Source organism: Azolla caroliniana, unplaced genomic scaffold (assembly GCF_043228905.1).
Source record: "Azolla caroliniana isolate FFs.n. ecotype wild unplaced genomic scaffold, voAzoCaro1.0.p SCAF_15, whole genome shotgun sequence".
Lineage (NCBI taxonomy): Eukaryota > Viridiplantae > Streptophyta > Polypodiopsida > Salviniales > Salviniaceae > Azolla > Azolla caroliniana.
This window is the reverse complement of record NW_028230450.1, coordinates 1,747,768-1,759,663: the sequence shown is the minus strand read 5'-3', so window position 1 is coordinate 1,759,663 and position 11,896 is coordinate 1,747,768. Positions and strand designations below refer to the sequence as shown.

General features: G+C 35.6%; 1 protein-coding gene across 3 annotated transcripts; it reads right to left on the bottom strand.

Annotated features, from left to right (window-relative positions):
- Positions 1 to 5,348: 5,348 nt before the first annotated feature.
- Positions 5,349 to 11,065, bottom strand: ABCG26 (ABC-2 type transporter family protein). 3 transcript variants are annotated; one of them, XM_087331204.1, is made up of 12 exons: positions 10,686 to 11,065; positions 10,266 to 10,311; positions 9,822 to 10,046; positions 9,610 to 9,737; positions 9,038 to 9,312; positions 8,559 to 8,714; positions 8,066 to 8,249; positions 7,582 to 7,932; positions 7,096 to 7,380; positions 6,490 to 6,774; positions 6,231 to 6,338; positions 5,349 to 5,723 (listed from the first exon to the last, which is right to left on the bottom strand). In XM_087331204.1, the coding sequence occupies exons 3-12, from the start codon at positions 10,030 to 10,032 to the stop codon at positions 5,457 to 5,459; spliced, it is 2,250 nt and encodes a 749-aa protein (XP_087187330.1). In that variant the 5' UTR covers positions 10,033 to 10,046; positions 10,266 to 10,311; positions 10,686 to 11,065; the 3' UTR covers positions 5,349 to 5,456. The 3 variants fall into 3 exon arrangements, with proteins under 3 accessions (XP_087187330.1, XP_087187329.1, XP_087187331.1); XM_087331203.1 differs by lacking the exon at positions 10,266 to 10,311; XM_087331205.1 differs by lacking the exons at positions 5,349 to 5,723; positions 6,231 to 6,338; positions 10,266 to 10,311 and having other exon boundaries at positions 6,554 to 6,774; positions 7,109 to 7,380.
- Between the last annotated feature and the right edge of the window lie 831 nt (positions 11,066 to 11,896).

The following is an 11,896-nucleotide window of genomic DNA, read 5'->3' as shown; positions in this document are numbered from 1 at the left end:
TGATTTCTTTGTTTTCATATGTGAAATCATGATATCATTGCTTATGTAATTATTTATATGATTCTTGTTGATTTTTTACTCATGCAAGTCCCATTTGGTAACATTAGTCTACTATTTCTTACTTTAACCTTTATTACCTTAATTACTTTCCTTAATTACTTTCCTTAATTACTATTTTTAAATAATAGATATACATATTAGAAATGGTAGTCATAGATGAGATTGAGGTGTCTTGTTTATTTTATTGACCAATGTACAAAACCGATGTCCGAAAGGAGCAAGAGACATGTTGTTCTTCACATAGTCCTTACTTATTGGAGGTAACAAAGAGGATCATAGAAATATTATTTCTAGAGTGTTATACCATTAAAAATTGAATGAGCACATGGAGGATATAGGATTTAGGGATCACAATATTTCAGAGGAGATTGTAAAGTCCATAAAATTATCTTTACACTTAGTGAAAGGGGTAGTAGGTTTAGGAAAGTTTGGATATCACAATGTACAACAAGCATGCCACAATGTAATAATCTTCAACGTCTTCATTTTGTACGAAATTTGAGCAGTGCAAAATGATATCTAACTTCCAATAAACATGCCAAGTCCTCACATTGGTCATAATATACAATATTCTCCAAATGTTCATTATCTTAAATATCATCTAACCTTTCAATCTCAAGTTTCTACAACTTCCATGACTCCACAATTGATAGATTGATGTATTCATCCCAATCTTCACCTATACACAAGGAACAAAAGCACGATAAACTATAAAATAATACTTGTGTTGTGTCCTTGTGACTAAACCCTAAAACATTGTGGGTCTTGTGTGTCCCTTTCATAGTTTTACAACCATATGCTTTACTTTTGTCCACCTCATTAACAAGCATCTCAATAAACAAAGTATTCTTACCATCATCTTCATCTATCATGTCGGCCATTCTACAATGTCATGTACACTTTGTAATTGAGCACCGTTACTATCCAATTGCCCGCTTGTAAGAGCTTGCTTAATCACAACCCCTATGCCATCATGTTCTCCCTTTCCATGTCCAGCGTCGAAGTAGTTCTGTTACATCTTTATGTTGGTTAATGAGAAGTACTTAAAAATGTACTAGTGTGGGGAAACAAGTAGCCCATACACATGACATGCAGCACTACATCTCGACTACTAGTAGTAGTATTGTTGCACACTTTAGACCAACCTAATCGTACTAAGTTGTTTTGAAAATAGTACTAAGTTGTTTAAAAATATTGAACACAAGCAAATAGACTAATAGTACTAATGCACATGGGAGAGTAGACTAACAACACTAAGTTGCTATTTAAATATATTTCTCATAATTGAATACACAATTAGTATTGATGTACAAGGGACAGTATACTAATAGTACTAAGTTTTTATTGATAATATTCAACATAGGAGACTAAACTAATAGTACAGTTACATATAAGTTTTTATACAAATAGTACAAAGTTGTCATTAAAGAACAGAAATCATAGGATACTAAAATTATAGTGTTGGTGCCAAATTGATCATAGACTATAGTACGAAAGTGCTAGAAAATATTGACTAAGTAGTTATGAGTGCTATATCTTTGCAAGTTGAAGACCTATGAAGTATTAGTCAAACAGACTTAACACTACAAGTACTAAACATACAATAATATGTACATTTTTTAGTTGTAACTTGTAATACAAAGGCTTCTAGACTAAGACTACTAAACTAGAGACAACTCAAGTACTAAGACCCAATATCATAGTACTAATACAAACAAGTATCAAAATTATAATTACTAACTAATGTCAAGTAATTTCCCATGCAATGAAAAAGAAAGATCATGCCACCTTAAACTACGAGGTAACCCCAGTAGATTAAACCTAGTGTTAATTAAAGGCAAGACCTAAGGACAATAAATCTTCATGATGAAGCTTAAAACAATATTGCACAAATAGTGTATCACGCTTTTTATCATTTGAGATGTAGAATATTTATTTCTTATGTAATTCACCCTCTTGTCTCCCATAGCAAACATGTAAAAGTATTGCACATTGGTCATTGTACTAATGCATTGATTCAACCTCATTTTGAACTTTAAATGTGTACAACAACGTCAGTTGGTAAGTTATTTATAGATTCTTTGAATTGTGAAGTTTGCCAACAACTCCTAAAAGTTATGTGGAATGAACTCCTCAAGTTGCTTCTTAAACTTTGCCGCAAGGGTAACATCACGTCTCCTTATATACTTGCTTAATATGCTTCCTAGCTAGTCCTTTCCCTATATTTTGTGTCACATACTCAAAAAGAATCATTCCACAAAATGTGAGTTTTCCACATCAAGCTCACGTCTGCAAAATAATGGTTGTAAGCAAACTTTACATGTTCTTAAAAGACATGAAAGACTATACCACTTAGATTATTATTGTTTTACCCAAACGAAGATCTCCATAACTCAGAAACTTATGCATAAGTCATGTTTCGAGCACTAAATCTATTATGCTCCCCATTTTGACCATTACACATGTGCAATCACACCCATCCCCGTGTATACCCTTAGAACGGTGTTCACTGCAAGCCTAATAAGTCCATTTTAATGCGGTACACACAACATGTGTTCCTCTCTTTTAACTTTCTAACAAATAAAAGGTTTCAAACCTTATAACTTGTGAAATCCAAGATTGATGCTTAGATGTTTTTCTTTGAAGTTCATGAATAAGTTAGCCTACATCAACAAACATATAGTCAACATAAATAGAAGTTTATAATCAACAAATCAATACATATCTAAAACCAAATAGATAGAAAAGAATCAATCACCTCTGTCATCTCCAAGCAATGTCTAGGGTGAATTTTGTACTTAGCTCAACTTATTCATTGTCTACACACATCCTTTTCACTTAATGAACCATGTGTGTTATTCATCCAAAAAGAATCCACTTTCTCAACAATCTCTTGAAACAAGGCATCACTTCATCATCTATGGCTAAACCCCACCCAAAAATCGTTTTGATTGTATATTTCTTTGATGCATCCTCACGTTTCTCCATTGAATTCCAAGGGTTAGTGCAACTTTTGTATCACTACATTTCTTTTTTGTTACCCCATTTACAACCATGTGAAGTGTTTCTCTCTTTGGATATGAGAGCGGCAAGAACCATATAAATAATTTCATAACAAATGATAACATGATTTCATATATAAGTAATTAACTTCAGAAGTATGAAATTTTTTTTTTTTTTAAAAACAAACAAAAATGCTCAATTGGAAGAAGAACAATGAGGAAGAAGAAGAAGCTTCAAATAAGATAAAAACATATATTTCCCCCCAAAATAGTAAGTTCCTCTCTCAACCACTTCCCCCCCATTTTCTCTCTTTATTGCGCTTTGTACTACCCCTGCTCCACTCCCTAAAGAACTGTTAGAAATTGTTTTTATTAATTTTTAGTGCTAATATTATAAAAAGTCGTCATGTTTTGTTTGGCCAAAAGAGTACTTTTTTGGTACATCATAGCATGCTTTCACCCCTCGCAATTATGGCTCTCGACATGCGACTTGAGCAAAGGCTTGTTGCATTATGACCCTTGCAAAGCTACTGAACCGCTTCACCTCCAGTATGTCTCTCATGAGCATCTCAATGCATTATATATGCTTTAGCATTGGCAACTCGCCCATGAACTAGCCATGGTGGGTCCACCAGGTAATTTGCAACACTAGCCTTACCAAACAAAGCATTGTGAGTATAGCATGATAACTTGGACAAACGCCACGGTGCACCAAGTCAAGGCCAAGCCCAAGCATCAATAAGCACCGAGTCTCACCCTTGAGATCCTCTAAAGAGAACATCTAGAGGGTTGAGCTTTTATTTATGTGCCTTAATTCATGTATCAACTTTTCTACTTTGAAATACGAATATCCTTTCTTCGAAAGGAGACATACATCAAGAAAACTTCTGTACTCGCTAAAACAATATCAATATAACTATTCTAGTGCCCAAGAGGTGTACTAAATTCTTTTGCTTGCAAGTCTTGTATGTGTCTTCTATAGGGTACATAATGTAGTCATGATTTCCAATGGTTATTATTCTCAACTTAACAATCGAGAATCAATTGCTTTGTGATGCCTAGTTTGAAAGCAATTTGTAGAATGCCTTTTTTAGGATGAAAAGATAATAGTGCTTTTTAACAAATAAATGGACATTTGTTAGAATTAGTTCACATTTTTGTTCATTTAAAGTTATTTACTGTTTAATCCTTCCTTTTTTTGAAACTCTAGCATATACACCCACCCCCCACCCCCCCAATACATTGCCAAACAAGAGCCACATTGTGATGTAAATTATCGACTTACAAGCTTTTGCATATTTTCAAAACAGCACAAGTTGAGAGAAATCAACCAATTTTAATAGAATTTATAGTTTTCCTTGTTTAGTATTTTAAAAGCATTGTTATACCTTATGATATCTTATTAGTGACAAATAGCTCATTGCAAGTATTGTTTGACGTAGTTGTAACATGTCAATGTTAGTTAATGGCATGCGATAATGGAAATCATAGTATGGGAAGTCAATGGACTTTAGAATGTGATCCAATACCATATTGCATCAAACAAAGAATTAAGATGCAAGATTAATATAGAAAGCATCAAATCTAAACATAGCATACATATTAATAGAAAGATTGGGCTTGAACCATAGAAATAAACAAATCGTTAATGGAAATCATAGTATGGCAAGTCAATGGACTTCAGAATGTGATCCAATACCATATTGCATCAAACAAAGAATTAAGATGCAAGATTAATAGAGAAAGCATCAAATCTAAACATAGCATACATATTAAACAAAGATTGGGCTTGAACCACTTAATAAATCTTGGAAACATAGACATTCATATGTGGCAATGGGCATTTCAAAACGATTGCCCTTGTAAGATAAAACTCATTCTTTGCACCAAGGGCATCAATGATTTGTGCTCTCATTTAGGAACTAATTCTTCAACTATTCACTAAAGCTTGTTCTCTTGCTTTCTTTCACCATGGTGTTCATTCCATCCTCTTTTGCTTTACTATCAACTCCCAATCTAGAATACAATCTCCATTATGAGATCACATTAGTTAGCTTATAGGCTGTCCTTTTAACCTCCCAATTTAATTATCCCTTGTGGTATTATTCTAACATCCTTAACCTCACACAGCTCTATGAATATTCTTGCCATTCAATCTTTTATCTTGCATTAAAAATTATGTTGTATCTCCATCATGAGTGTCACTCTTGTAATTGATTCAATGTTAATAAGAATTCAAGTTCTTTGTTCAATACTACTCAGATTCTTGAATTCTTAAGAATAGGATTTCAAAAAATGTGAAATCTTTATTGCCATTGAAAGTAGTACTTGTCGAGATAAATGTCCATTATAAAATGTAGAACTAAAATGTCATCTTTCCAATGGGTCACATTATCATGTCTCTAATTTAATCCTCCTCCTTAAGAAAACATACGCAAGGACCCGGTAACCTATTGCCATTACAATCAATACCCATGCTTCCCTTGCCCCTCCATTAAGGCTAATCCATTGGAAGGATGGGGATTCTTGAATGCTGACACATCCTCCACGCTCAGCACAATCATATAGTTGGCTCGGTGAATATTGCATCTTCAAAAGTAAACGGAATCCGTAGTATACAAATGATATGTATTTCAACCATTTCATAAACCCCGGAATGTGCTGCATGTATTGAAACATTTGTTTTAGAATCATCAATCCATATAACACAAATTAATCAGAATAATCTTCTTTCATTAAAACGGTAAATAGCTACAAATTGACACTCCAACTCATCTCATACAACACCTAGGAGGATCTAGCACATACACATGCACAAAGTTTAAATAAAAACCTATATTATGACTGGGAAATTTGAATAATATAGATATGAAAACTCCATGAAAGAATGATCATGTACTTTTAAACTTCCCTGTGGATAATAATTCATCAAAATCATACTAGACAGCTATGTCGAAACAAAGCTATCATTGTTCACATGAAAATGAAATCTCTTAATGAAGGTTGTATGCGCGTGTGCTTGTACGATTCTAACAGTTTCATGGACAATGACAACAATTTAGATTTTCGAGAGACACAACACCGCCATCTTTCACCACCATGAGTATCGAAGGGTGATGATGTTGTGTCTCTCAGATAGTATGTGCTAAAACAGTGTGGTTAACCTACTTGTACATAATAGCCTCCTGTCAATAGAAAGATCAAGAGCATCAGCGAGACCAGGGTCCCAGCTTTCTTGATATCCAATATGGCTGCACCAAAGAACTCCCCTACTCCCTACAACATGCAGTTATCATTAGACACATAATAGTAATAACAATAAGTGCCAAACTCAATAATCAGGAACCTTTGCAAATTTCTTTGGTCCTATAACAATGAAGTTTTTTATTTTAAGTACCATGGCAAAACAATAGTAATAATCTCAAACCTGGCCTGCGAGTATTATCAAGTATACAGCCAATAGCGTCATGACAAACGTAACAAAAGTCCGGTGGAATCCAGCCATAAAGTAGATGATAGTCATGAAGATGGTTGGGTATGCCAGCTGGGCTGGCATATCACATAATGTGCTGCTGATATAATAGGCACTCAACCTGTACATGTTTGCAGCTCTCTCTTTCGCAAGAAAAAAATGCTCTAACGGGAAGTTATACACAGCTCCATAGATAGATTGTGTTGACCAGAAGATGCAAATATAGAAGATAAGACCAACCTGAAATATAAAACCAAATGTGGGCACAAGAAGGGGGGGGGAAGCAGTGAGATGTTATTGAGACAATATTAGGGAGGTGATATAAAACCAACCTCAACCAAACTAAAATGCTAGCAATAGAGGAAGAGAATAGTGAGAGAGTTTGAGAGATTTTAGGGAGAGAAATAATCACAAGATGTTAGAGAACAGGGTAGCATAGTTCAAAATATATTTACAATCACCAAATCCCAAAAAATCACACTTTTGTTAGATATTGTGCTTCTCTATTTCTACACGAAATCACAAATTAATGACACATAAAAGGGATTTCCTGTATTAAACCTGGTCCCGTAACTGTGCTTCATTCTTGACCTTTGATTTCCACCATAACAATCCAAGCAAGATAGCAACACCAATAGCTTGGAAAAGTCTCAGAACATCCATATAATCTCGGACTCGTTCTCTGAATGTCCTCTTTGATAGCACCATGAATTGCGTAATCCACGATGAACTCCAGTCTCTTTTAACCTGCATTCCCACTTGCAAATGCTCTGGTGCTTTCCCCATCATTACCAATCTTTTCTTCTCCAGAGGTTCAAGCTCTATCCTATACTTATCCTGCAATGCCTGGTTTCAAATACAGAATTGATGTTCACATTTCTTTGACTTTTACTTTTATGTCTCCACTTAATGGGCATTTTGGTTTTGAATATATTCAAGTAGTAAACCTAGCAACTCAATAAGTTAACTCTTTTGAATAAAAACTGATTCTAGTTATGTATTTGTAACTCTTTGGGAGCTCGATATAAGAAAAGAACATTTGTATACCTTCATTACTTCTATCGAGGCATTCAGTTCACCACTTTGAGAGTCAAGAGAGGTGTTGCTCGAGAGTTGATCATTTGGGTTCCCTACTTGGAATTTCAGAGCAACCACAACATTCCGAAGGTCTTCTGGGAGTGTGATACCTTCAAAGTTCCCTGTTGCAAGATCAAGTAAAAAATCTGCAGGATTCATCACAAGCTGAGGAGCATAGTGATGAGAAGCAAAATATTGCATTGCATCTTTTGCTTTCCCATAATATATTGGATGCCCCTCGGATAATAGTATAAGCTTATCAAACATGTGAAAAAGGCGACTAGATGGTTGATGAATGGTCATCACCACAGTTCTCCCAATCTGGATGACAAATAATCTCAAAAAATTAACATCTCAGGAAATATCTTCTGAATAGGATGCATACACATATGACTCTAATAAGAAACCAAAAACTTCTGTGCAATCAACGCATGTAAACCTTTTGGTTATGTACCTTTGCATTCTTCTCAAGAACCTGAAGTAATCTTAATGCAGTTGAAGAATCTAACCCTGATGTGGGTTCATCTAAAAACAACAAAGACGGATCCACCAATAACTCATACCCAATACTAGCACGCTTTCTTTCTCCTCCAGATATACCCGGAACAAAGACACCTCCGACTCGAGTATGCTGACACCTAAATAGGAGAAAAGGAAAATTAGCTTTTTTTCTTTATTAATATGGATATTGCTAGTGGAAAAAGTCAATGTGAGGTTAAAAGCCACAAAGAATAAAAAAATGTACAAAGTGTGAATTAGACACTAAAGTGCATAGAGGCACTCAAAGTAAAGAGCAAGATCTCCTAGGATTGTAGACAATCAAATAGAGATTTGTCTGAGTGATTGTCTTGACCAAAGCCCTGACAACTGTGAGCCATCCACATTGTCTAACTGCTTGAAATCAATAACAAAAAGCCAATACAGAGACCCCCGACTATATACTTCACCTTTCTAGACCAAGATCTTTAAGAACAGTCTCTGCTCTCATGATTTTTTCATGAGATGTCATGGTTCGTGGAAGGCGAAGCTGAGCAGCAAAGATCAATGTCTCCTTTACCGTCAACTGGGGAAAGAGTAAATCATCTTGTGTAACAAAGCCAATCCTGCAAGAGAAGTTTAACACTGAATACCACATTCAATCATCCAATAATGGTAAGCATGTGATGTAATCTCCGCGCCAATAAATGGGATTATCACTAGATACCCAAATGATTGACCAAAAAAAGAAACCAAACACACATACACAAACACAAAAGGACAAAAAAAACATATATAGAACAGGAACCTGAAGCTTGAGTAAAATAATTAGACAAATAAAATTCATGAATGTGAACAATGGGTAGAGGTAACTAATAAGGGGATTAATCACCACAAACTCAATTGCATAACGAAAAACAAAGAAATAAACCATATTTAGAGAAAATACCTCCTCTTCAGAGCTGTATTATAAGGAATATCATTGTATGTTACATGGCCTTTGACTCCGGTATGGAGTCTACTTGACAATATCTTGAGAAGGCTTGTCTTGCCACTTCCAGATGGCCCCATAATAGCAAGAATTTCTCCAGGAATCACAACCCCTGTTACCCCTTTCAATATCTGCCTATGTGAAACTCGGTTATCATTCACCTCGCCATTTGCCTTTGTTGGTGTCCATACCTTCGGAGAATTGATTTGAACCTGAAACTTGATGTCTTCAAACTAGACCAAGAAGATATAGCACAATTATAAAACCTCCAGTATCAGGTACACTCTCACACAAACATAGACGCTAAAAAAATTTTAAATGGTCACAAAAACCAAGGTACCCCTTGCTTGTCCAGTTTTTCATAGAATATATAGGAATTTCAAAAATTACCAGAATAACCATCTGCAGCAATAGATTGTGTATATTATTGCAAAGAGATGCTCTGGTAATTTTTGGGAATATACAAAATTTGGTAATGGTAAGTATGAAACAGGTTAGGGGTACTTTGGTGTTTCTGAAAAGTTTAATACCTTAATTGTTACAGGCATGGGTGAACTACCATGATTCCTTGTTCCACTATTACTCCTTTTGACGATCCCAGGAATATTTTCCGAACCTCTTGTGATTGAAACGTGATTCGAAAAATCCAAGGGAATTCCTTATTGAGCCAAAAAGATAGCTTATGCTTCTAGAAAGAATGAAAAATAGAGCTGTAAAATATTAGCTTGGAGAAAAAATTTACCTATACTTGTGGATCGATCTGCTTCAGGCACCCATCGGTTGGTAATTTCCGGAATTTCAATTGAAGTGTGAGCATCATTTCCACCTTCTTCGACTGCTGCAGTGTGAATAAAATCATCCCTAATATCTTGATCTTTCGAGAAAATTGATTCACCATCCCCTAAATATTTCATTCTTGCTGTGCTTATTCCAATCTCGGAAGTGTGCGCCATTTCAAGTTTTGCTTCTGCAAAGGCATATAAGAAAGCAGAAATACCCATTTTAGGTTCGATTTTCAGTAAATAGATTCAACACCAAAATAATTGAAAGAAATTTAAAGAGAAAATGCACATACAGATAAAAACACCCATTTCGGATTAATTTTGTGAGCTGTTGTTTGCCAATATGCATTAATAAACCCAAAAATTTGAAAATGAAAAAGCATATATGTATATATGACACATACATAATCAAACTACCCATTCCAGCTTATGCTTGTGATCTGATTCGAGCTAATATATTAAAACCAAAAAGGGTTTAGAAGAAAGAGAAATACATACATAATCAAACAACCCATTTCATCTTATGTTTGTGATCTAAATAAGATTGTAAAAAAGGAACCAAAAGAATTGAAAAGAAAGATGAAACGTACATATAAAAAGCATACATGATCAAGCAAAGAGGAAAATATTTAAGCTTCTTGAATCAATGACGTGGTAAGGGTAAATAAAAGGGCAAAAGCTAATAACATTAATAACAAATAACGAGATGCATAAAGGGCAGGAGAGGATAGGAAATGTAACTTCCAAAGTGTTTTGTGAGAACAAAAAATAATAATGGGAACAGAAGAACACGAGAATGTGATGAGAAAAAAAAGGAGACTTACAATATTTTGTGGAGGGGAGAAAGGCTTTTATGTTGGAAGTGGGTAACTAATATGCCATTTCTTTGTCTTTCAAAGAAATCATGCTCTTTCTGTTGATCCCTTTAAACTGTTCTTCTTCATCATCATCATCATCTTCTTCTTCTTCTTCTTCCATCTCTTCTCCAGTTTCCTCTGTTCTTCTTCTTCTTCTTCTTCTTCTTCTTATATTCCCTCTGTTTCTTGCCTTTCCCCGACTCCGCCCCATAGCTGTCACTGTAGTGGTGAGGGGCTCTTGCCATGAGAGAAAGAAAGAAGAACAAAATGCTGAAGGGCACCCAAAGAATGCAGCTAACTTAACACTCTTTCTCTCTTCTTCCTTCGAAAGCTCTGCTTTCGCAGAAAGACAGACACAGAGAGACAGAGAGAAGAGGGATGGGCGTGACGTGGCAAGAAATACGTATATGTATCGATGGACGTGACGTGGCAAGCAATACCTATATGGATGGCCATGACGTGGCAAGCAATACCTATATATATGGGTGTGACGTGGCAAGCATGGCCATGACACGACAAGCAGTACCTATGTGGATGGCCATGACACAGCAAGCAATACATATATGAATGGGCATGATGTGGCAAACAATACATATATGGATGGGCGTGATGTGTCAAGCAATACATATACATACATACTACATACATACATACATATATGGATGGGTGTGACATGGCAACCAATATATGGATGGGCGTGACGTGGGAAGAGATGTATCGATGGTCGGTGACATATCATTAATGGAACCCCATTGACTTAGTGTTCAAGCACACACAATGAGATGGCTCGGGTCATAAGCCCGAAGGATAGAGGTGCCGCACTAACAACTTACAAGCAATTATGTTGCGCCCTCGATCCATGGCGTGCATACGGATGGTGTGAGCTCAAGGGAAGGTTTGGGATGCATGTTGGGTCATGGACAAGTAGGCTATGTGTGTGTGTGTGTGTGTCTCAATGTATGGATGGATGCCATCGATTGATTCCGAGCGCAAAAGACTAAAACCGCTATGCAAATTTTGATATTGACGTCTCATTGTGGACAGTTGAATATTCAAAACCCTGCACATGTCAATGCGGGCATGTGTACGAACTATTAGAATTTGAATCATTGATGTATTAATGTGTTATTGATGGATTCATAATTGAATTTGATAACAACTTCGAATGTTGATGCGCC